This window comes from Mizuhopecten yessoensis, unplaced genomic scaffold (assembly GCF_002113885.1).
Source record: "Mizuhopecten yessoensis strain PY_sf001 unplaced genomic scaffold, ASM211388v2 scaffold7713, whole genome shotgun sequence".
Lineage (NCBI taxonomy): Eukaryota > Metazoa > Mollusca > Bivalvia > Pectinida > Pectinidae > Mizuhopecten > Mizuhopecten yessoensis.
The window spans coordinates 903,922-931,657 of record NW_018407185.1 but is presented as its reverse complement, the minus strand read 5'-3'; the positions used below and the strand labels follow the sequence as shown (position 1 = coordinate 931,657).

At 36.5% G+C, this 27,736-nt stretch overlaps 2 protein-coding genes across 2 annotated transcripts in view; one reads left to right on the top strand and one right to left on the bottom strand.

The window, feature by feature from the left end:
• Positions 1–27,736, top strand: part of LOC110454163 — a 223,410-nt gene that overhangs the window by 30,080 nt on the left and 165,594 nt on the right. The gene's annotated exons all lie outside the window — the stretch shown is intronic.
• LOC110454166 (phospholipase D1-like) overlaps positions 1–27,736 on the bottom strand; it is a 90,815-nt gene that overhangs the window by 6,128 nt on the left and 56,951 nt on the right. Inside the window, exons 8-22 of the mRNA XM_021503541.1 lie at positions 26,317–26,469; positions 25,990–26,139; positions 24,945–25,028; positions 21,935–22,016; positions 20,624–20,737; positions 19,815–19,954; positions 19,449–19,512; positions 15,922–17,115; positions 13,955–14,037; positions 13,377–13,522; positions 9,823–9,941; positions 8,645–8,758; positions 8,223–8,333; positions 6,613–6,704; positions 5,141–5,304 (exon numbers count right to left, since the gene is read on the bottom strand). Of these exons, the coding sequence (XP_021359216.1) occupies positions 5,141–5,304; positions 6,613–6,704; positions 8,223–8,333; positions 8,645–8,758; positions 9,823–9,941; positions 13,377–13,522; positions 13,955–14,037; positions 15,922–17,115; positions 19,449–19,512; positions 19,815–19,954; positions 20,624–20,737; positions 21,935–22,016; positions 24,945–25,028; positions 25,990–26,139; positions 26,317–26,469 (2,810 nt within the window). The remainder of the gene's footprint in view (positions 1–5,140; positions 5,305–6,612; positions 6,705–8,222; positions 8,334–8,644; positions 8,759–9,822; positions 9,942–13,376; positions 13,523–13,954; positions 14,038–15,921; positions 17,116–19,448; positions 19,513–19,814; positions 19,955–20,623; positions 20,738–21,934; positions 22,017–24,944; positions 25,029–25,989; positions 26,140–26,316; positions 26,470–27,736) is intronic.

The window sequence follows — 27,736 nt, the reverse complement described above, 5'->3', positions numbered from 1 at the left end:
AAAGACAAACAACCCAGGTTTATTTAATATTTACAGTCGTACCAGCCAGAGTAAGCACATTGGATAGAAGTATTAATACCTGACAAACAGATAAAAAAAGATCAAGACAATATACTGGACTGACAGATAATAGTGGAATGATCGAACCTGGCAGACATCGTGAGTCAAACACTTGTAACACACATGATATACATATATCACCAGACAGCCATATCTAACTGGACAGACATATATTACACTGAACACACAGACAGGAACTGAACAGACAGACATGTACTACACAGACAGACATACTGGAAAGATCAAAACAAACACTTGTAACACATGATATACATATATCACCAGACAGCCATATCTAACTGGACAGACATGTATTACACTGAACACACAGACATGTACTACACAGACAGACATACTGGACAGATCAAAACAAACACTAGTAACACACATGATATACATATATCACCAGACAGCCATATCTAACTGGACAGACATATATTACACTGAACACACAGACAGAAACTGAACACACAGACAAGTACTACACAGACATACTGGACAGATCAAAACAAACACATGTAACACACATGATATACATATATAACCAGACAGACATATATAACTGGACAGACATATATTACACTGAACACAGACAGGAACTGAACAGGCAGACATGTACTACACAGACATACTGGACAGATCAAAACAAACACTTGTAATACACATGATATACATATATCACAAGACAGCTATATCTAACTGGACAGACATATATTACACTGAACACACAGACAGGAACTGAACAGACAGACATGTACTACACAGACATACTGGCCAGATCAAAACAAACACTTGTAACACACATGATATACATATATCCCCAGACAGCCATATCTAACTGGACAGACATAAATTACACTGAACACACAGACAGGAACTGAACAGACAGACATGTACTGGACAGACAGACGGACTTGACAGATCAAAACAAACACTAGTAACACACATGATATACATATATCCCCAGACAGCCATATCTAACTGGACAGACATATATTACACTGAACACACATACAGGAACTGAACAGACAGACATGTACTGGACAGACAGACGGACTTGACAGATCAAAACAAACACTAGTAACACACATGATATACAAATATCACCAGACAGCCATATCTAACTGGACAGACATAAATTACACTGAACACACAGACAGGAACTGAACAGACTGACACGTACTACACAGACAGACATACTTGACAGATCAAAACAAACACTTGTAACACACATGATATACCTAACTGGACAGACATATATTACACTGAACACACAGACAGGAACTGAACAGACTGACATGTACTACACAGACAGACATACTTGACAGATCAAAACAAACACTTGTAACACACATGATATACCTAACTGGACAGACATATATTACACTGAACACACAGACATGTACTAGACAGACAGACATACTGGCCAGACAGAACTGGAAAGACGTACCAGTACAAAGTGCTGGAAAGACATACTGGAGAAATTGACAGACAGTCCTGGACAGACATGCACAAAACTGGACAGACATATACAGTACTGGACAGACATATACATTACTGGACAAACATATACAGTACTGGACAAACGTATACATTACTGGACAGACATACTTGACAGACATATATAGCATTTGAGAGACATACACAGTACTGAACAGACATACCAGTACACAGAGCAAAACAGACATACATAGTACTTGACAGAGATACCAGTACGTAGTGCTAGACAGACATACAGAAGAGCAGACAGACAGACATTGATAGACATAAACAGCACTGGAAAGACATACATGTACCAGTACAAAGTGCTAAACAGACATACTGGGCAGATATACTGGAGAGATTGACAGACAGTCCTGGATAGACAGTACTGGAGAATCATACACAATACTGGACAGACATACACAGAACTGGACAGACACACACAGTACTGGACAGACATATACAGCACTAGACAGACATATACATCACTGGACAGACATACACACAAATAGACAGACATAAACAGCACTGGACAGACATACACAGTACTGGACAGACAGACACAGCACTTGACTTACATACACAGTATTGGACATACATACAGTACTTGACATATATACACAGTACTAGACATATTATACACTTCACTGGATAGACATGCACAGTACTTGACAGACATAAACTGGACTGGACAGACATACACAGTACTGGACTGATATAAACACTACCAGACAGACATGCACTATGCTGGACAGATATACACAGTACTGGACATACATTCACAGTGCTGGACAGATATACACAGTACTGGACAGACATCCACAGTACTGGAACAACATAAACAGTACTGGACAGACATGTGCAGTGCTAGACAGACATACACAGTACTGGACAGACATACACAGGACTGGACAGAAAAACACAGTGCTGGAACAACATAAACAGTACTGGATACACAAACACAGTATTGGACAGACATACACAGTGCTAGACCAACATAAACAGTACTGGACAGAGATTCACAGTGATACACAGACATACACAGTATTGGACAGACATACACAGTGCTGGACCAACATAAACAGTACTGGACAGAGATTCACAGTGATAGACAGACATACACAGTATTGGACAGACATACAAGGTGCTGGACAGACATACACAGTATTGGACAGACATACACAGTGCTGGACAGACATACACAGTATTGGACAGATATACACAGTGCTGGACCAACATAAACAGTACTGGACAGAGATTGACAGTGATAGACAGACATACACAGTATTGGACAGACATACACAGTGCTGGACCAACATAAACAGTACTGGACAGAGATTCACAGTGATGGACAGACATACAAAGTATTGGACAGACATACACAGTGCTGGACCAACATAAACAGTACTGGACAGAGATTCACAGTGCTGGACAGACATACTTGACAGATAACCAGACAGTACTGGACAGACATATACAGTGATGGACAGATATACACAGTGTTGGACAGACATACAAAGTGCTGGACCAACATAAACAGTACTGGACAAAGATTCACAGTGATGGACAGACATACAAAGTATTGCACAGACATACACAGGATTGGACAGACATACACAGTACTGGACAGAGATTCACAGTGATGGACAGACATACTTGACAGATAACCAGACATGCAGTACTGGACAGACATACATTGCAATTGACAGACAAACATGTGCTGGATAGACTGATTTTGTTCTACATATAATATAGAATTTTGAATTATAAAAAGACTGCTAAATAAGACCAGGGAGGCCTCCAACACTGTCAATATACATATTGAAAAAAAAACTTGGATTCCAAATACAGTGATATAACTGTTGCATGATAACTAGAACACTGACCGGTCAGTAACAGCTCCATCATGTGTCTTACATTATATTTTATGTACTGACACACAAACAGACTGGTTTATTTTTAGTAACACTGACCTTGACCTTAGAACTTTTTTAAACTCCTTACTGTCATAGTGTTATCACCATATTAGATTTGAAAAAGATCAGTCTTCTCGATTATGAAAATAAGGACTGTACCCCCTAGTAACAATGACATTGACCTTCTAGATTCTGAGATAAGGACTGTACCTCCCAGTAACAATGACATTTGCCTTCTGGATTCTAAGATAAGAACTGTACCTCCCAGTAACAATGACATCGATCTTCTGGAGTCTAAGATAAGAACTGTACCTCCCAGTAACAATGTCATTGACCTTCTGGATTCTAAGATAAGAACTGTACCTCCCAGTAACAATGACATTGACCTTCTAGATTCTGAGATAAGGACTGTACCTCCCAGTAACAATGACATTTGCCTTCTGGATTCTAAGATAAGAACTGTTCCTCCCAGTAACAATGACATCGATCTTCTGGAGTCTAAGATAAGAACTGTGCCTCCCAGTAACAATGACATTGACCTTCTGGAGTCTAAGATAAGAACTGTACCTCGCAGTAACAATGACATTGACCTTCTGGATTCTAAGATAAGAACTGTACCTCCGTATAACAATGACATCGATCTTCTGGAGTCTAAGATAAGAACTGTACCTCCCAGTAACAATGACATTGACCTTCTGGATTCTGAGATAAGGACTGTACTTCCCAGTAACAATGACATTGACCTTCTGGATTCTGAGATAAGGACTGTACCTCCCAGTAACAATGACATTGACCTTCTGGATTCTGAGATAAGGACTGTACCTCCCAGTAACAATGACATTGACCTTCTGGATTCTGAGATAAGGACTGTACCTCCCAGTAACAATGACATTGACCTTCTGGATTCTGAGATAAGGACTGTACCTCCCAGTAACAATGACATTGACCTTCTGGATTCTGAGATAAGGACTGTACCTCCCAGTAACAATGACATTGACCTTCTGGATTCTGAGATAAGGACTGTACCTCTCAGTAACAATGACATTGACCTTCTGGATTCTGAGATAAGGACTGTACCTCTCAGTAACAATGACATTGACCTTCTGGATTCTAAGATAAGGACTGTACCTCTCAGTAACAATGACATTGACCTTCTGGATTCTAAGATAAGAACTGTACCTCCCAGTAACAATGGCATTGACCTTCTGGATTCTGAAATAAGGACTGTACTCTCCAGTAACAATGACATTGACCTTCTGGATTCTGAGATAAGGACTGTACCCCCCAGTAACAATGACATTGACCTTCTGGATTCTAAGATAAGAACTGTACCTCCCAGTAACAATGACATTGACCTTCTGGATTCTGAGATAAGGACTGTACTTCCCAGTAACAATGACATTGACCTTCTGGATTCTGAGATAAGGAATGTACCCTCAGTAACAATGGCATTGACCTTACAAACCTGTTCACATTACAGTGCATCACCATGTAAAAATTCAAAAAAGATATTTGGATTCTGATATAATCTCTAGAAACAAAAGTTTGGACAGACAGAAGGACATTGTGGTTACTTGCTATTCCGCACATGTATCTCCAATACGGGGACCTAAACCCTTGTTTGGATTAAAGGCCTGGTTCAGATATCATAAAGTTTTATTTAAGTATCGTCAAATTAATACCTTCTTTGACAAGCCTTTGCCAGAGAGAGTTAGGTCCCTTTGCAATGGAGAGGTAGTTCCAGTGTGTGACTGCTTTGATTGCATAAGCTCCGGAATCTGCAATGTTTCCCTCAAATGCCGGCAGAAGCGGCATCACAACATAAACACGGAAAGCTTTCTGCTCTCTATAACAATAGGAAAAGGTTTTGAAATTGATTATTACCTTAATCAAGTCGTTCATGTATTGGAAACAAAGAATGTATTACATAAACAATGTCCTATTTGTAACTAGCTAAACCTCTTAATTCTAAATTGATTTGTATAATTACACAAAATATTTTCTTATTCTTAGAGTTAATACATGTATAATTTCTCAGAACATTGCTACCATTCAACACCCATCATTTATTCATTTGATCATCTCTTCAGATCTTTGACTTTCTTCTGACACAAACTTATCAGTGACAGTACTTGTCTAATTTGACAGTCATCTTTATAGTGAAACCTGTCTTATCTGACACTTCATCACATTTACAGTGAAACTTGTCTAATCTGACACTCTCACCTTTACAGTAAAACCTGTCTGACCTGACAGTCATATTTACAGTGAAACCTGTCTTATCTGACACTGTCATCTTTATGGTGAAACCTGTCTAATCTATCACTGTCACCTTTACAGTGAAAGCTGTTTAATCTGACAAATCACATATGCAGTGAAACATGTTTAATCTGACACATCACATATACAATGAAACCTGTCTAATCTGACACTTTACCACATCTACAGCAAAACCTGTCTAATATGACACTGTCATCTTTATGGTGAAACATGTCTAATCTGTCACTGTCACCTTTATAGTGAAACCTGTTTAATCTGACACATCACATGTACAGTGAAACCTGTTTAATCTGACACATCACATATACAATGAAACCTGTCTAATCCGACACTTCACCACATCTACAATGAAACCGTTCTAATCTGATACAGTCACCTTACAGTGAAATCTGTCTTGTCTGACATTTTCAGCTCTAAATTGATCTCTTTACAATTAAAATTATTTGAAATCCTTTTAGCTCTACGGTGAAACCTGCTTATCTGACACGTACCCTTTGGATTTATCATTGTGTTTGGATTAGTAATGGTGTCAGATATAAGGGTGTTTTTTTTTATAAGAAATGGAACAAAAGCTGTATGATGGTTATGACAGACTTGGAGGTCTGTTAAGACAGGTTTCACAGTAAAAGGTTGCTCTGCGACAGATCTAGAGCTATCTTGTCACTGGTGACTGACAGTCCAGTCCCACTACGCCACACAAACTTCCTCTGTCAACAAATCACATGTCTCGCCATCATAGACAAACCACCCATGTGAACCACTGTGGATGAGAAATGAGCTGATGTCTGCTAATACCAACCAAGTTTTTGGTTATACCGTTGAAAGATGGATTCCACTTTAGCTTCTACAAATAACAAAACACCCTTTCACCTACTTATGAGCTTTTACTATCCTCTTGAAAATTGTGTCGGATATCTTGTTCCTCACAGTGAGGCTTTCTCCAATCAGGCTAATAAAAAATTGATTCTGAAAAGTAAAACAAAATTGTATTAATCTCTCCAAAACACCCTTCATGAGTTCATTCACATCAAACTTACAACTACAGTTATTGTACTAGTTAAACTACCGAGTATAAACCCACGCTCAGTAATAAGCCCACCTCCTGATTTCAGAGACATGACAGATGATGGCTATACCTAACGTTTTTTGTGTTATTGGTTTAATGGCTCATTTGACACAATAATGTCATTTAAGGGTCCTGTATAAAGAGTAATGTGGTCCAAAACCAAGGGAGGTAATTACAGAAAAGATAGAGCTGGTATAAGAAAGAGAAAATGTAGATTGCTATAGATGCCTTGAAATATCCTTTCCCTTTGTTACGGACTGTATCCTTCGTGGTAAATCCACCCCTAAGGCTGATTTATTAACAGTCTTAGAATGTAGAATTTACACACCACAGACAACAGGTTTATTTAATATCAATTTCCTCTAGACCTACTTTAATTTTCATAGACCAGACCTTGTCCAAGCAAATTTCACTTGCATATTTAGTGCTTGACATCATGAAATTGAGAAAATGTGTAAAATAACAAAGAGGGATAATTAACTAAACACTTTTCTCTCACAACTAGACTTATCATTAAATCACACACATCATAGGAAATGACTTCCCAGACAATTTGAAAGGATGAGGTGTTTTTCATGCTGATTACCAACAGGTCTATCGGTAGTTCTAACACAGGGCTGCTATATATCAGGATGTAAGGAATTTCTCACAATGAGTGCTTAATGATCATGATACTGTATTAAATCTAATAAATGCTCTGGGGGCTTCACAATGATAGCAAAATTTTCCAAAAATTCTCAACAATCTATATACACAATAAACAAGTCAGTTTCTAATGGTGAAGGGACAGGATATTTGGACAAGAAAAGATCAATTTGTGCACCTTAAGGATGGGGCATTAATTAGATTGAATATGATAGTTTAAGAGAGATAAATTGCCATAAATTCCAGAGAGTAGTTTAACGCTTGTGAATAAACCCCTCAAAATAAACCACGGGTAAGGGTGTGATTAACTTTTGAACATGTGACTGTACAATTAACCCGCAAAAGTCAACCATGGGCAGAGCATGATTAACTCTGGAATTTGTGAATGTACAACCACCCATGGGTAAGGCGTGTAGAAGTTTCTGTAAAACTAACATATCATAACTATAACCATGACCGGGCATGATTTACCTTCAATACTTGTCATTATTTTGTCAATGCCTCCGCTAGGAGTAGAACCCGGGAACTCTGGCTTACTAATCTTCCGCTCTACCGAATGAGCTAAAGAGAAATTCTCCCTAGCCGAGTTGGTAGGAAGCGGCTTGTATTTTACCAGGGTGACATACTCCCCCTCCATGGAGAACTCGTCCCGAGTTTTCCAGGGGTGATTTTTGTGAAAGTATCGCCGAGTTGGTAGGAAGTGGCTAGTATTTTACCAGGGTGCCACTACATTTAAGTTGGAGTTTCTGACTTTCAGATCAATGAAATCTCACCTCTATGTATATGTAGTGTTTAGCATTCTGTATACAGCTCACGTAAGCCTCGTGGATTGAGTTTTCTGTAGTCCTAATACCACATGACCACGCACACCCACTTCTTAGAATCTTTGGGCAAAATATTAAGGCATATTAATTATGACAATATAATGTAAATACACAGCACTTATCATTGAATACAAGTAGATTAGATACTGAAGAACTAGATATTTCCCGAATGTTATCATCTATTAGCTCAAGTTATAAACTCATAAGAACTGTTCATGTTATGTTCAATATTAGGAAATATCAAATATCTTATTTCCATATTTGCATCCTTAACATTGGTGAATTCATGATCACAATTGACATAAGATGAATTTCAAATGTATCGAAATCTGAAAGAGTCTTAACGAGGTCAGAGGTTAAAGGTAACTCACCTGGGTTTTGACCTCATCACAGAGGTCAAGGACAAGCTGTGGGATCTTGTAGTTGTGTCCGTAAGCTTTGGGCAGCAGAAGAGGATAGTCATGGTTGTTTTTTGCTTTCTCCACCTGGAACGATTTAAAACCTAACTTTGAACATATTTTCGATATAAATTTATTTCCTTCACAAAATCATACCATGTGAATGATCATTATTATTTCAAATACCTGGTAAACCTGCAACCTCACAAAAATATATTTACCACAAAAATCTATTTACCACAAAAATCTATGTGATTAATTCACTTCATAATTAAATCAATGCTAAGACACCATTCTGTTCTAAATAGACTCCTTGAAAATGTGATTCATGGAATATGTTGAGGAACTTAATGTTTTGTAATGACCTCTTAAATGCTGATAAAATCTTTAATATAACTGAAAAGAGATCCTAAAGGGACCTTGATTTTCACCCTTCTACCATCTACATTGGTTCTATATAAGACTGATCTCTTCTTTTCTCCCCTATCTGTTGAATTGAGTCATGTAAAGAGTAAATGCACCTTGTGGTAACTTTTGATCAAAACTTCATACTGCTGTATATGACATTGCTCTTTCACCTATTTACTAGCATTGTACTATTTACTTAAGTGTGTAACAAGGAGAAACTAAATTTGAAATTTGATAAGCCATTATGTATATATAGGCCATTTTGGTTATTAGATCAGTCTGATTAAATATGCATAACTATAGACAACGGGGAAACTACATGTGAAATCTGAAAAATATCCTCCAGTACTTTCTGAGAAATAGCGCTTACAATCATATTAACTCTCATAATTCAAGATGGCCACCTGTCGGAATCCTTGTGTTTTCGGTCAGTCCAAAAAACTTGCAAAACTAAGGACCATGAGGAAAGTTACATTTGAACTTTTAGAAAGATCCCTCCAGAGCTTTCAAAGGAAGAGCCCTAACAAATTCAACTCTCAAAATTCAAGATGGTTGCCTTTTGGTCCCCAAACTCAATTTACGTAACTAGGGGCCATGGGGAACTTTTATATCAAATTTGATTAAGTATCCTCTACTTCTTTCTGAGAAATATGGAAAATTAATGAAGGATGGAAGGACCATAGACTAAGAATAGTCTACCATCTGAAGTTAGTGGGCTAATTGAAAAAAAGAAAGAAAAATACCTTTGTAAAATTCCAGCGACCAATAAAATGCCTTGCTACATCTCTTGCAGCCTTTCCGTAAACCACTGAGGCTATATCATGCCAGGGCATTCTGGGAGTGGCAGATCTATCGATGAAATCTGTAACAATGAACCACACATGTCAGAAATTCCATCAATGACGCCATGGTTTCTTTAGTTTGTTTTTTCGTTTGATAAAATCATCAGGACAAGTTCACAATTTGAAACAATTGTTAACTCATTTACCCCTGAATTTGAAGACACATTTGAACTCTTCAAATTCAAAGGATGGAACAGTTCATTATGAAATTCAGGGGTAAATGAGTTAACAAATATCATAGATTATAAAATGCTTCAAATATTCATTATAATTGAAACGAACAACATAACTTAGGATACTATAATGTTTCACTGCACTAAGGTCTTTCCTATATACAGTTACCTCCCCTTACCTTCCATTTGGATTGCTGTAGAACAAATTGGGCCTGGTCATTTCAGTCAACCATGCAGGCAGCTCAATCAGTTAAATCAATAGCAAAGCAGTCTCAAGTTCAGGGGTCTATCCCCACAGTGTTTTTTGTTACAATCAGAACACTGTTGATGATTTTGTTTAATCAATTTTCCAGTTTCCAATACTTTGTTACAATTTTTTGGTACGGGGATCTTTAAGTAGACAATACTTGGTTACACTTTTTGGTATGGGGATCCTTAAGTAGACAATACTTTGTTACACTTTTTGGTACATGGATCCTTAAGTAGACAATACTTTGTTACAGTTTTTGGTATGGGGATCCTTAAGTAGACAATACTTTGTTACAGTTTTTGGTACGGGGATCCTTAAGTAGACAATACTTTGTTAGAGTTTTGGTACAAGGATCCTTAAGTAGACAATACTTTGTTAGAGTTTTGGTACGGGGATCCTTAAGAAGACAATACTTTGTTACAGTTTTTTGTACGGGGATCCTTAAGTAGACAATACTTTGTTACAGTTTTTGGTACAGGGATCCTTAAGTAGACAATACTTTGATACAGTTTTTGGTATGGAGATCCTTAAGAAGGCAATACTTGGTTACACTTTTTGTTATGGGGATCCTTAAGTAGACAATACTTTGTTACAGTTTTTGGTACAGGGATCCTTAAGTAGACAATACTTTGTTACAGTTTTTGGTACAGGGATCCTTAAGTAGACAATACTTTGTTACAGTTTTTGGTACAGGGATCCTTAAGTAGACAATACTTTGTTACAGTTTTTGGTACAGGGATCCTTAAGTAGACAATACTTTGTTACAGTTTTTGGTACAGGGATCCTTAAGTAGACAATACTTTGTTACAGTTTTTGGTACGGGGATCCTTAAGTAGACAATACTTTGTTACAGTTTTTGGTACGGGGATCCTTAAGTAGACAATACTTTGTTACAGTTTTTGGTACGGGGATCCTTAAGTAGACAATACTTTGTTACAGTTTTTGGTACGGGGATCCTTAAGTAGACAATACTTTGTTACAGTTTTTGGTACGGGGATCCTTAAGTAGACAATACTTTGTTACAGTTTTTGGTACGGGGATCCTTAAGTAGACAATACTTTGTTACAGTTTTTGGTACGGGGATCCTTAAGTAGACAATACTTTGTTACAGTTTTTGGTACGGGGATCCTTAAGTAGACAATACTTTGTTACAGTTTTTGGTACGGGGATCCTTAAGTAGACAATACTTTGTTACAGTTTTTGGTACGGGGATCCTTAAGTAGACAATACTTTGTTACAGTTTTTGGTACGGGGATCCTTAAGTAGACAATACTTTGTTACAGTTTTTGGTACGGGGATCCTTAAGTAGACAATACTTTGTTACAGTTTTTGGTACGGGGATCCTTAAGTAGACAATACTTTGTTACAGTTTTTGGTACGGGGATCCTTAAGTAGACAATACTTTGTTACAGTTTTTGGTACGGGGATCCTTAAGTAGACAATACTTTGTTACAGTTTTTGGTACGGGGATCCTTAAGTAGACAATACTTTGTTACAGTTTTTGGTACGGGGATCCTTAAGTAGACAATACTTTGTTACAGTTTTTGGTACGGGGATCCTTAAGTAGACAATACTTTGTTACAGTTTTTGGTACGGGGATCCTTAAGTAGACAATACTTTGTTACAGTTTTTGGTACGGGGATCCTTAAGTAGACAATACTTTGTTACAGTTTTTGGTACGGGGATCCTTAAGTAGACAATACTTTGTTACAGTTTTTGGTACGGGGATCCTTAAGTAGACAATACTTTGTTACAGTTTTTGGTACGGGGATCCTTAAGTAGACAATACTTTGTTACAGTTTTTGGTACGGGGATCCTTAAGTAGACAATACTTTGTTACAGTTTTTGGTACGGGGATCCTTAAGTAGACAATACTTTGTTACAGTTTTTGGTACGGGGATCCTTAAGTAGACAATACTTTGTTACAGTTTTTGGTACGGGGATCCTTAAGTAGACAATACTTTGTTACAGTTTTTGGTACGGGGATCCTTAAGTAGACAATACTTTGTTACAGTTTTTGGTACGGGGATCCTTAAGTAGACAATACTTTGTTACAGTTTTTGGTACGGGGATCCTTAAGTAGACAATACTTTGTTACAGTTTTTGGTACGGGGATCCTTAAGTAGACAATACTTTGTTACAGTTTTTGGTACGGGGATCCTTAAGTAGACAATACTTTGTTACAGTTTTTGGTACGGGGATCCTTAAGTAGACAATACTTTGTTACAGTTTTTGGTACGGGGATCCTTAAGTAGACAATACTTTGTTACAGTTTTTGGTACGGGGATCCTTAAGTAGACAATACTTTGTTACAGTTTTTGGTACGGGGATCCTTAAGTAGACAATACTTTGTTACAGTTTTTGGTACGGGGATCCTTAAGTAGACAATACTTTGTTACAGTTTTTGGCACGGGGATCCTTAAGTAGACAATACTTTGTTACAGTTTTTGGTACGGGGATCCTTAAGTAGACAATACTTTGTTACAGTTTTTGGTACGGGGATCCTTAAGTAGACAATACTTTGTTACAGTTTTTGGTACGGGGATCCTTAAGTAGACAATACTTTGTTACAGTTTTTGGTACGGGGATCCTTAAGTAGACAATACTTTGTTACAGTTTATGGTATGGGGATCCTTAAGTAGACAATAATTTGTTACAGTTTTTGGTACGGGGATCCTTAAGTAGACAATACTTTGTTAAAGTTTTTGGTACGGGGATCCTTAAAAAGACAATACTTTGTTACAGTTTTTGGTACAGGGATCCTTAAGTAGCCAATACTTTGTTATAGTTTTTGGTACGGGGATCCTTAAGAAGACAATACTTTGTTACATTTTTTGGTACAGGGATCCTTAAGTAGACAATACTTTGTTACATTTTTTGGTACAGGGATCTTTAAGTAGACAATACTTGGTTACAGTTTTTGGTACATGGATCCTTACTTTAAGAAGCAGATATCAAAATAAATTCCATTCAACATTCTTTTTCAATTTTGAAGCATTTCTTCTTCACTTTACCAAATTATTTTATATTACCTTCAAATGGCCTCTCTAGGTTCTGAAAGTCTTTGAATATAAAGTTGACATAGTCTTTGCCAATCCAAAGCTTCGAGGATCCTTTCAATCCCAGCTCATCAATATTTATTTCACTGCTGGTTCGCTTCAGCTCTCCAGGTTTCAACCTAGAAATTATTTTCATTAGGTAAATAGGAATTATACTGTTTTTTTTTTTTTATCATTCACTGTCAACATTCTAACTATATAAATCTAAAGCAGTCCTGATACTGTTTCATAAAATCAAACTGAAAGGGATTCTACCTATATTTAACTGATTTCTTAATTTCACAGGGGTTCGTTATAAACCTGGGCCACATTTGTTTGTCAGATTTACCACATAAATTGGATAAATCAGCCAAAAAAATGATAGGCACAGATAACTGGGGCCGATCGAGGCTGACCTCTGGAGAATTTGGTAGAACAAGTCGAGGGATCCATGCATGTTCTCCCTAGCCGAGCCGGTATGAAGTGGTTAATATTTTACCAGGGTGACACGGACATTTTTTCTAGCTTCTCCACATTATATTCTGTTGAAAAACGTTAAAGTAGATACATACTCATCTTTTATGTACATTTCATCCAAACTTGTGAGGCTGTCACGATGGTGATAGCTTTTGAACTTCTCTTGTAAATTGTGTCTCTGTAAATATAAAATAACTCGCATTGATATATTTAACTTTAAAAACTGTTTTTATATTGCATACTTGTCAACATTTGGAAAACTCTATGGTGTAGATTTTGTATTTCAGGTAAAAATCATTATCTCGGAACACATGTAAAGAGTAGCAAAAATTCCTTGGTTGAAAATGTTAAAATTTAAGAGTCAAAATTTGGGAGACTCCCTCAAAAATAGGAAGAGTTGGCAGGTATGATAATGACATTGTGTAACTTAACGTAAACCCAGCCAAGGCACAAGCTGGAGTTGGGATGTTACAGATCTTACCCCGGGACAGAGATAACCCAATCTCACTTAGAAACAGGAAAATTATCTTTTTTTCTCACACCTTATCATAGATCAGTTCAAATATCTTTTTTAATTCATTGAAATTGACGAGGATCCTGACTTAGAACTCAATTTAACATTGCCCTGGCAATACTCCCTTTGAATGTTTTAGTGTACATAAAATAGTCTGTGCATATGTATATGAACAGAAAACTATATTTCACCGTGTAAATTATATTATATTAATACCCTTAAGTAAATAACATTGATATAATCTCCATTAAATGATAAACAAGCAAATTCGTGGAATTTATAGCCCCCGCTTGCAGGACATATTGTAGGTAAACATTATTGAGGTTAGGTTTTACATGTGAGTATCGTGCTGTTGAGACATCATGTAAAGCTTAAAACTTGAAGAAAAAAAAGACTTATACCTCATTAATTATCCGTAAATATGCACAAATCACATCGGTTGGCAGTTAGCATGAATCAGATGTGCATACGGAATTTGGTTGAAATATCTGCACAATGTCAATATATACAGCAATTATGACACGAAAACCAAAGAGTACCCGAGATGGGTGGAAAGACAGAGGAACACAAACATTGTTATCAAATTTGAAGGAATTTGGCTAATATTTGCAAGAGTTATTAAGCAGAAACTGCAGATAATGACGTTTTCGTTAATCAAGGCGCCATAACTCCACCAAAACAAGTCCGCTGAAAGTGGTCATCGAACTTGGCCGAGGCCTTAAGGCATTTAACCCTGGTACCAAGTTTGTAGAAAATTGGTTAACATTTGTTGCAGTTATTGCACGGAAATGGCAGATGACGTTTTTCGTTATTCAAGGGGCCATAACTCCGCTTAAAAAAGTCTGCTGAAAATGGTCATCGAACTTGGCCGAGCCCATACAACATTTAACCCTGTTACAAAGTTTGAAGAAAATCGGTTAACATTTGTTGCCGTTATTGCACGGAGAAGGCAGATAATGATGTTTTTCGTTATTCAAGGGGCCATAACTCCGCAAAATAAAGTCCGCTGAAAGTGGTCATCGAACTTGGTCGAGCCTTAGGATATTTAAACCTGTTACCAAGTTTGAAGAAAATTGGTTAACATTTGTTGCAGTTATTGCACGGAAATGAAGCGTGACAGACAGACAGACGGACAAACACAAATTAATATCCCCCGTTTTGGTGAAAGCAGGGGATAAGAAAAAATAAGAAAAAAGAATGAAATGGCATCAAATGTCATGTAAAGGTGCTAACTGATAGAACGGACAAGATCAACATATCTAGCACAGGGTATAACATGACATTCCTTTCTGTGGTGTGAGAAAGAATTTTCTCCCTTGAAACTGCTTTCAGTTTCATCACGACAGTTATATTTATAGAAGATGGATTACATAAATCTTAGTCTGGAACTCTTTTGGGCAGATTTACAATGCACATCACAGTAAGGTAGCGTATAACCTTAATTAACTACTAGATTTATGGTGTTAACAGATACAGTTTATATTTCATTCCAGACGTGAGTCGCAAATCAAAATAAAAGACGATATAATAACTACGAGACAGACTCACAATTTTATCTCTTAATCGTACTGGTGAATGAGGCATTTTTTCTTCTCCTTCTGGTAGAGGTGTTTTCTCTTGTGGTCGGCGAACCGCTGACTCGAATTTCTGTATGTTTAGCACAAGCTTCCATTTACGCATCAAGTGTTCGTTGTCCTCGCTGTGGTCGGTCTGATCGCCATTGTTGTTGTTTGGTTCTCGGTGTCGCTGTAACGACCGGCGTAGCTTTCTCAAGGCCCAGCTATCCCTACCACCACCCTCCTTACTACCCTCCCCTTGAGATTCGATGTGTGGCCTCATTGTTAGTCCTTTGTCTTCCTCTTCTGTTAGACGTGAGTCACCATTTTCATCCACAGTATATTTACTAGAAGTCAATTGTTTGAAACTTTTCAATTGCACATTTTTGTCTCGTGGTTGCGAGTCTGTTGAATTATCAACAACATTACTTGAAAATTCGACACTTTTACCTGCTTTAGCAGTGGATGTTCTTGTACCACCAAAACTCCACATGTGTCTTTTTGGAGGACTTGTGGTTCCTGTACTTTTAACAGAATCAGATTGGACTGATATACTCTCAGAAAAATTCACCTTCCTAGTTTCCTCACTTATTACTCTATCCTTATTTTTCTTTGACATTAATTTAACACAGTCTGTTGACTTGCCATTCGTAACCTTCTCTTCTTCTTCTTCTTGAGCAGACACAGTATCAGATTTCCTTTGTAAGTCCCCTTCCTCACAAACATTTGATGTAACCAGGGTTCCATTTGGCCTTGACATTTCATCAAGTGGCCTGGAACCTTGGCTATCATGATGTATCAAGGCCTTTATGACCTCCTGATTGTCCGAGTCAGAACTTTCTACATTTGCGTCCCCCTTTTTCTCAGATTTCAACAATAATGCATATTCTTCCTCCTCCATTGAAGAGTTTGAGTAACTATGACGATTTTCAGAAGTTCGACATTTGTGACAACTACATTCGTCTGAATCGTTTCCATCTGTCTTCTCTTCTTCTTTGTCCACTGGAACGGCTTCCACTTTTTTCACTTCCTGTTCAGTGCTGACCCCTGGTGGTGGAATGATTTGTGCTTCCTCTTCACTAGGTGAGGAAATTGGACTTGGAGGACTGATTTTCAGGGAAATTCCTGATTGGTCCAAAACTTCTTCCTCCTCCTCCTCCACATTTTCCTGAGATTGTAATTTTACCTTAAATATAAAATATTCATTTTTAAGTATATATTAATGACACTATAAACTATAATTCTTGTAACAGATTTTATTTTGTCTCATTGTTCGTTAAATTTTATGGGGGTTTTAATATGTACAATAAACAAAGTTGCAAGAAGAACTACATATAAATCTGTTTTGGTGTGAAAGACACCAAGAAAATGAGTTTCCATGTTATGTCCAAATTTTCCTTTATTTCCCCTATTGGGCCTCACATGCACCTTTTTATACAAATTAAACAAATTGAGTTATTTTCCCCTAAGCATGCTTCAGACTGCATTTGGTTTAAATCCCTTCACTGGTATAGTAGGAGAAAACAATTCCTCTTTTTCCCCTATTGGGCTCCACCCCCAGAGGGGCCACACCCTCCGTTTATACAAACTTGAGGCTCCTTTGTCCAAAGATCATCTTGAACAAATTTGGTCAAAATCCTTCTATTGGTTGAGAAGAAGAAGATTTTTAAAGATTTACCTATTTTCCCCATATTTGTCCCTGCCCCTCTGCGCCCAGGTGGACCATACCCTCCGTTTATACAAAACTGAGAACCCTTTGGCCAATGATGCTCCAGACTAAATTTGGTCAAAATCCTCTTAGCTGTAAAGGACTAGTAGCAAAAAAATTAGTACTGTTTGAAAAAGTTTCAAACAAAAGCATGAAACAATCTTATTATAACTTTACCTCCATGTTGACTATTTAAAGGCTTAAACTAAAACTAAAGGGAATCCCCTGCATTTCTACCGCTAACAAGTCATCACAAGTGATACATATCCACATTGTGTATATATGTAGGAATTTCATGAAATTTCGTTTAGGAATGAAGTAGCTGAAGCGATTGCAATGTTTTTCTAAAAATAGTAACAGTGACCTTGATCTTCAATGAAGAAACCTGACATGTGAACTTGTTCAAGGCATTAAGTGCCATACCAAACACTTCTATGAAGTTTCAAGAAATTTGATTAAGGTAATAGGATTGTGTCACCATTTCTCAGTAGAATTTCTTCAAATTTTGTAGTTATATTGCTTTAAAGTAAAGAAAACTTTCTGCCACAAAAAAAGTATAGGTTGTCAGAATTTTAAGGATTTTAAATGGCAATTTATGTAAAAAGGAGTGAATTTTGAAAAAAAAATGATAGACACAATATTTTTACAAAATGATGTCAATAAAAATGATACTGACATATATTAGTATTGCATTAATGTATATCAATTTCATAAATGCTGAAATTGTGTAAAATTAATACTCTATAGACGATATAAAAATTGACATTTTATAATAAAACCATATACACATAGTAATTGCAGGTAAGAGTTATCGTTCTTGAAAAACTTCACATTAGTGAAATAGGTAGCTGGTTTCCTGAAGTACAGAAAAATGGACACATGTGACTCATTGATAAAAAACACCTGAATAAATCCCTGTTCTGTCAATAAAAAACATACAATATTCATCAATTTAATATTTAACATTAGAATTTGAAGAAATTGTGATGCCGTCTCCCTACATTGGATATTCAACTAGGAATGTACTTCCTGTTTCCGTTTTATCAATACACTCCAATGACCTTAAGGAATGAAGTGGCTAGAGCAATGACAAAGTTTTTCTAAAAATAGTAACTTAGTGACCATGACTTTCCAAGTAGAAACCTGAAACGGAAACCTGTTCTAGGCATTGCCATACCAAACACTTGTATGAAGTTAAATGAAATTCCATTGAAGATTGAAGTTGATAGATCCATGACAAAGGTTTCTAAAAATAGTAAGTGACCTTGACCTTCAATACAGTTACCCAAAACACAAACTTATTCAAGGTAATAACAAACACTTCTTTCAAGTTTCATCAAATTTAGTTAAGTAATAAAGTCGCTAAAGATCGTTGAAAGTTTTTCTTAAAATAGTAACAGTGACCTTGACTTTCAAGGCACCTACCTGAAACACGAACTCGTTCAAGCTATTGTCATACCAATCACTTGTATGAAGTTTCATGAAATTCCGTAACTAGAGCGATGACAGAGAGTGTAAAATACGTACGTGCATGCGTACGAGCGAAATCCTATATATCTCCTTGATTTAACTTGATGCAAGGGGAAAATAACAGCCATCAGATAGAAAAATATTTGAAGGCTATAATTTTATGTTTGGTTATTGTTAAACATCAATACTATACTGTATGGGTCAGCATGACTGTACAATTTGAAAGCAGAAATACATCATGGCCAATAACCTCACATCCAAACCTCGCTCAATATGACTTTTTCAGGTTTATATCACTATATTATTTACCATCACAAAAGTCCAAAGTTGTACATAATTACCTTCATTTCTTTTTGTGAATTCTGATTCGTTGATTCATAGACAATACATCCCAGGTCAGTTAGTCTGTAATGAAATAAACATCAGTAATGCCCACAGAATATATTTTCCCATGCTGTTTTCATATCATTTTAAAACAGTCATTGTCAATATCAATAGCTACCGAACTAATATGAACACCTCAAAGTTTGAAAATATATGTAACTTGAATATCTTCTTATGTCAATGTCTGTTTTTTGTTTTCATGGCAAATATTTCTGTACATTTTTTGTGAGACATTAAACCCGGCCCTGCCATCACCATATTATGTACTTTTAATTGTGCATAGATCTTGCCAGGTGGAGACAACTCCAAATCTTAGCACATACTTATGGCGTTCATTGTCCCAGCGTCCGTAGCAGAGATCAATGCCACCAACAAAGGCAATCTTCTGGTCCACAACAACCAGCTTCTCATGGTGAGCCCAGAGCAGGACGCCAGTCCCAATGTGGTCAGGATGCCTAAGGACCTAGGGTCAAGTCAAGGTCAAAGGTCATAAAAGGCTTATTGTAGTGCATTATTCAAAAGTATAAGGAAAAGTGCAGATCTGACAGAAGCTATAATATCAATAATTTTCAGTAAAATATTAACCTTGTTATAATGCCACAATTTATCTAGAGAAATTTTGGCATTATAAAGGGGTTTGGCAATAGATTGAGGGAAACATATAACGAAAATATTTAAAGACAAGAAAAGGGACATTGAAATGTGCTGGCAGTAAATGAGGTGGCAAATAGAATGAGGGGCATTATATCGAGGATTACCTGCATTTCATCATTTTGTGCCATTTTGTAAGTTTTCAATAAATAATTTCATCCCTTTGTATTTTTTGTACCGTTGTCACTACCAGAAAACATGCAATTTTTACGGTATGTCGTAAAGAAACACTGAATTATCAAATACAAACTTGAAAGGCTTTACACTCAAGCAAGACTAGTAGTGTAACCTCCCTTGACATGTGAACATTGAATAAAAAATCATCTTGTTTGTGATTTAATATACTGGCTTGACATCAACACATGTAATGAGCGTTATTTCTGTTAACAGATGTCAAAGCAATAGTACTAATCTGTTTAGAAGTTTTTATATTCAGTTAACATTAAAGAGCAGTCCCTGTACTGGATGACAGTAAATATACCTTGATATTTTCAGGACACTTGTTCATTAGCACATGTTTACTGTAAATACTCTGCAGATTGACTGCCATCGTCATTTCTTTATACAGAAGGATAAAGATCTTTACACCTTGCAGCTGGAGAAAAAAAAAAAGAGAAAAAATATTTGATTTTTTTAAGTACATTGTACATGTAAATTAAACCAAACATTAATTACAATCTGAATTCCTTGTAGGAATAAACAATTTTAATCTGATGCGATGAAAAAGTTAGGAGTTTCGGGAAGTGCTTTGGCATGTTGGATAGACATAGTAGGTAAGTAGTCCAACACATAATCATGCAACAATTCTATTGAATCGGATTGCAAACGTGGGATAAATGATAAGGGTCAATTTGTTGCTTAGGATATCCTTAGCAACAAATAGACCTTTATCATTTATACCACGTTTTCAATCCGATTCAATAGAATTGTTGCATGATTATGTGTTGGACTACCTCTACTTTTATTCCTACAAGTCTCTGGTGTGTTAAATCATTGTTGCTATTTAATATATTTTTCTGTCACATGTGCAGTTTTTCCAAAATAATTTGTTTTGTGAGTGTACTTAACACATAGTAGCCAGAAGTAATTAGAAAATATTTTTCCACTGTCAAATTATCATTTTTTTTTTTATCTTTCATGCTAATGAACTTGTTCATGTTACTATATAAACTGTTATTTTTTTAACAGGTCATGGAAAAACAGAATAAAAAGACTGGTACATGTTCTAGCCAAGGGTGGAATTGTTACAAGAATAAGGCTTTTGATTTTTTTTTGTGTGATAAATAATAAAAATCTTATATATATCTGCAAAAAATGTTTTGTTTTATTTCCTACAAAGATCTTGAAGTGAAAATATCAACAATGCAGATGTTATAGTAGTCAGAGAAAGCTAGGATTTGTTTGATACATTTGTAAATGTTATATCTTAACACTGAAAACGACGTTAATACACGACGCCGTCAAAAGTCTCACACTTAAGAAAACCCAGTGGAGGGAGATCTCCCACACTGGACTCCTAAGAGGTTGGCAACCCTGATGTATTTATAACTTGACAACATATATATATTTATATTAGGGTGAAACAACCTCAGGCAAGCTAACACTATAAATGACTCGGAATTTTTTAGATGTTAATCCAGCTTTTATATTGACAATTCAAAATTGAGGACCATTTCCAGAACAAAAATAAAATAATAATTTTGCAAACTATGAGCCAGTCTACTCGTTCAGTGTACAGGAAATAACATTTCAATTTGTTATTTTGATATTAGCACATTTCTTAGACACATACAGCTTTCCTTTCCAACAAAATGTCTAGTCTCCAGGTGTTGCCGTCGGTAACTGGCCGTTTGAGATAAACTTGAGGACTCAACCTGAAAAAAACCACAAAAACAGAAAAAGGAATTAATAGGAATATTTACAAAATATATAACTTCATTTCGAAAAATTGTTTATTGACGGATTGACAGACAGATTGATGGACGGACAATGAATAAAGGTGATAAAGGTAACAGAATAATGGACGATTTACAGTTTCTCAGCATGCTGAGCTCAAATCAATCCACAGAAACAGCATGTTATACCACGGACTTAGATTTAATCTAATTCCTTGGTTATACCATGATAATGGCTATTTCCACAGCAATTTGATCCCACAAAAGGCCAACATCATGATCTGGACTTAAGTAAATCCATATTTAAGTTTTATCGGTACAGCCATATAGATGTCAGTCCTAATCTTTGTTTCTTGCCAGAAAATTTCTGTATTAACATTTATCAATAAAACATTCTTTAGTACTTTCAGGACTCATGGAACTTTAATCAGCCAATCAGCAAGTGTTTCATAGCATGGTAATCCCTATCTAAAATTTGTTCCGGGTTAATGCAGTGCTTCCAAATAATTCAAATAGGTAATTGTTGACATATTTTACATTGAATCTAATCTACAGATATTGAACTTTAGAAAAATGTATAGTTTTAGTAGATTTTAAAATGTGATGGCGGATTGATATGGGGTCAAATGTCCGGGGGGGTTCCCGTCCCATTTCACCGGTTGTCAAAAGTAGACGCCTGTAGCGCTCTTATATGCCACTAAACTCACCAAAAATGCCTTTTGAATCCTTTGTCAGGTATGTATCTGTGAATCTAGACAGTTGTCACTAGTGTTGAACTTCAACTATTAACGCTATTAGCTCCAAAGCTTAGTAATAACATATAGTAAATGATTTAGTTGTGTGAGCCCTTCAACAATAGTTGTGGCAACATCTACTGACATTAGGCACAGCTGTCAAAGCTAGGAAGATTTTTGTTTCAAATGTTTTCCTCAATTTTGAAAATTTTGAAAATCTTCCAATGGTGATTTTGACTGATTGTGATAGAGTTGTTTTTTCTGATTGATCATTTTTTGAGTGTTATTATTTTTTTCCTGATTTTCATCATGTTTCTGATTTGAATAATTTTCTTATCATCACATTTTAACTTGTTGCAATCGTTTTTGGTGCTTTTTTCAAATCTTAACATTGAGATCAATGTTGATACACGTACTAGATTAATAGAATCTTTCGTTTCTTTGGGAGCGAGATGGGGGAGATCTCAGTCTAAAGGGGAAAACTTTCAAGTTGCCAATCAAAAGTCTTGCCCAGACTTATAATTCCCCTGAGGTTTCAGATCCCAATCTCACCCTCATGACAGGATTTCTTTTCTCTAACAATAATTGTTGGCTCTATCACATAGTCAAATCTGACATTGTAAAAGTGACGCCATATAATATTAATTGTTAAGCCTGGGGAAAGCCCTCTGTGATCTTAACTCTAGGATGAGACTAATAGGCTTTGCCCAGTGTTTGGCAACTTAAGAATCTTTCCCCGAGGGTTGAGTTTCCCCTGTCAGGCTCGCGATCCATACAAGGAAGCTAACAGCCAAATGCCTTGACGGTTATCGACCCTTAAAATCTTTTTTTGAATCTTCAGTTTGTTAGTGTTTTACTTCCTATTAACAGCTATGGTCATTTAAGGATGTGCCAGGTTTTGGTGGTGGAGAAGTAAATTGAAGTATATTGACATAGTTGACCTATGTGACACTGAAAGAAGGTCAAGGTCATTTTTGTCTGCAAACTTTGTCCAGGGACTTTTCCCGTCCAAAAGGCTACCAGCCAAATATCAAATATAAGTATTGAAGGCCTTTTTGGTTCTTTAGAAGAGGCTGTTTGAAATTTTGAACATGTTTGAAACCTGTGACCTTGAAAGCAGGTAAGTAATTTTTTTTACAAATTTTATTGAACTCCATCCAAGAAAGCATAACCAGCCAAATCTCATGACTGTAGGCCTATTGGTTCTTTAGAAGAAATTGTTTAGTTATTATCAATTTTAAGAATGTTTATGAACTACGGCTAGTTTACAAAGGTAACTGTCAATTAGCCACTTCAGAAGGCCAACCAGAGATACATGAAAATCCTGATGTGATAAGGGTAAACGCAGGGTGTTTGAATAAAGATGAGTCATTGTCCAATGACTAGCCTGTTGACGGAGATTATACATAGGTATGACTACGACACACACAGACTGTTATGGATTTTATCTATCCACATCCGTATCCAATTCATTCCAAGTATGTTCAGTTCAGATGCATGTGACCAGCTGTTCAGCATACATTACAGGCTGGTACGAAACAAGATCAAAATATCACGGTAGCTGACAATCAAAGAAAAAATACCACCATATTGTGGTGTATCACTGATGGATCAATGTGTTTATGACTCAAAGCTTGTTTTGATCAGTGTAATCAAGACCTTTTCCAATTCATACATTGTATATTGGAAAACTTTATTCACCCTCCACCCATATCATACATATCTACACAGTGTTAATTTCCCTTTTCACATGTAATTATTAAATCTAGTGCACAGTGTATTAGTATTTGCTCTCATGATAAATTTGCCCTCATTTAGGAATGGTGAAAAAGGTGAAAATAAATTGCTGTGAAAATTTGTTTATCAGATATTCAACTAACTCATGAATTCCACAAGCAAACAAAGATTTGTAATTTAGTAATTGTAATTGACACATGTTCTCTCCCTCTCCCCATCTCAGTTCCTAAATGGAAACTTTCCCAGCAGGTATAACTTCTCCCAGCAGATAAAACGGACAACGCATGACGGACGACGGACAACAACGACTGACAAAAGGCGATTAGAATAGGTGACTTGAGACTTTGTCTTCAGGTGACCTAATAAAACTATGTAGGTATCTCAAATCTATAGTCAACAAACTAAGCGGGTTGCTTTCATTGATCTATATACTAACCACCAATCTGTGATGTAGATTTCTTCCTTGGCACTTTCTAGTGCATCAGCCACGGCCGAAAAGTAAGAATCGCCATCAACGAACCTGCAAATACAGATCAGACAAGGGTCATATACAGATCAGCCAAGGGTCAAAGGGTCAAATACAGATCAGCTAAGGGTCAAATACAGATCAGCCAAGGGTGAAAGGGTCAAATACAAATCAGACAAGGGTCAAATACAAATCAGACAAGGGTCAAAGGGTCAAATACAGATCAGCCAAGGGTCAAAGGGTCAAATACAGAACAGTCAAGGGTCAAATGCAGATCAGCCAAAGGTCAAAGGGTCAAATACAGATCAGCCAAGGGGCAAAAGGTCAAATACATATTAGACAAGGGTCAAATTATAGTGTCAAAGGGTCTAATACAGATCAGCCAAGGGTAAAAGGGTCAAATACAGATCAGCTAAGGGTAAAAGGGTCAAATACAAATCAGACAAGGGTCAACAGATCAAAAATAGATCAGCCAAGGGTCAAAGTGTCAAATACAGATCAACTAAGGGTCAACAGATCAAAAATAGATCAGCCAAGGGGCAAAGTGTCAAATACAGATCAACTAAGGGTCAACAGATCAAAAATAGATCAGCTAAGGGTCAAAGTGTCAAATACAGATCAGCTAAGGGTCAACAGATCAAAAATAGATCAGCCGATGGTCAATGGGTCAAATACAGATCAGCCAAGGTCAAAAGGTCTAATACAAGTCACGTGGAAATGATGTCAAATTATTTGCCAAGCTTTATGTTAAATGGCATAAAATAATTAGATTTATAAAAGGTCAGAAGTCAAACCAAGTCTATTAGAAGTCTAAGGTCCAAATTGTAAAATGGGTCATGCATGGATCAAAGATCAAATCTAGGGTAACAGAGGTCAATAAAAGGTAAAAGAGAGGTAAATTACAAGTTAAAAAGACTCCAGACATCAATTAGAGGTAAAAAAACAAAAGGTGAAAGGTTAACACATAAATTAATGGGGGGTTTTTCTGCGAGACAAATACGAAGTATCTATCTACCATTTGGCATAGGACGGTTCCCGGACAGGCGCAAAAGATTGGAACCTGTTTTCCTGTGTGTAGTCTTTCCCTGTTGTCTTTGCTGCCTCCTCAATATTTCTTTTCCACTCTTCTGCCTTCCTTCGAGTCCAACACTTTGCTAACAGATTTCTGAAAACGAAAAATTTATATTCTACAAACATCAACCAAATAATCCTGAAAGCTTTGAATGATCTTTTTAATCTACCTTTGTACATTCCTCGATAAATTTTACACATTTAATATCCTAAGGTTTATTTCATGTTAAAATGAATTTCATGTTTGACTTTAAATTTCAACTTTGCGTACCTGTTTAAATTTGTGACAAGAAGACCATGATGTGCTCCAGTTGTTCCCATGCCAACATTGACACAGAAGTCACGATCCATCAACATGACATCACAAACACGGCCATCACGTGGTCGGATATATGCCACAAATCCATCCTTCACAATGAGCCACCTGGAATGAAAAGAAAACAGCGCTAATTATTTAAATTGTTTAGAGACAATAACTATATATTGCGAATTTATCTAAAGGTTACCAACACAATATATTTAAAGTTTGATTGGTTTGTGTTTTACATCCTATTAACAGCTATTGTCATTTAATTGTGGACATGCCAGGTTATAGTGGAGGGGAAAACCAGAGTGCCCAAAGGAAAACCACTGACCTGGCCGGTAAGTACATGATAACTGTCTCATATAGGTCTCGAACCCACGATCCAGTGGTGGAAGGCTAGTGATCATAGACATTCAGACGCATTAACCACTCAGCCACTATGGTCCTACATATGAATCTATGATCATTGCAGCCTTAATTTATATATCCAATGATTTCTGGTAAACAATGTCTTGATTTCATATTGCAGGGGAAAGTATCCTTAATTTTGATACTCAGTGCAGATCAGCAATCTAAATCAGACCCTTGGAAGGGTATCGATATATTGGAAGCAGGTAGTGACATGATATAAATGTGTAGTGCCAACGATTTGTTGGTGACTGTGACCTTGCCATTTATTTATGGCACGAGCTATTTTGTGTTTCAGAATTACACTTTTGTGGTCAATTAATTTTGCTATTACTAAAACTGGAACCTTGGATTTAGGTTAGGAGTCTTGAATGAATAATTAAAAAGTCCTTGCATTTTCAATGGAATGCCCTTATTTGGCAATGAAAAAGGGGCATAACTCTGCCAAATAGCGTTTAAATGTCTCGATATTAAAACTCATCTAAAGCATTTGTAATGAAACAACCAAGTAGTTTAATAAAAATTGGAGAACAATTGTTTGAGTAACACGTACAAATTAACGGCAAAAATCAGTGTTGCTATGTCAAATGTGATGCTCCAAAAGGCAGAAAGTTGAAACTCGACAGAAAAACCCGTAATATATTTATGTTGAGCATTACTGTACAAAATTTGAAAATAATTGATTAAAGAGGAAAAAAGTTCTTGCATTTACTACACAATGCCCTTATTTGGCAATAAAAGGGGCATAACTCCACTAATAATGCATGTAAACTTCTGAAATGCAAAATGGTTTGAGCTATATTAATATGCAATATGTGTATCAAGTTTCATCAAGATATGTTCATGAATGAAGACAGGAGAGCGATGACAAGGAAATGTTAAAGGACGGACATCCGGACATCAGGACATCAGTCAAAGCAGCCCATATACCATAATACGACCCATCGGACGACGGGGGTATGAAAAGCAGAAAAACTTC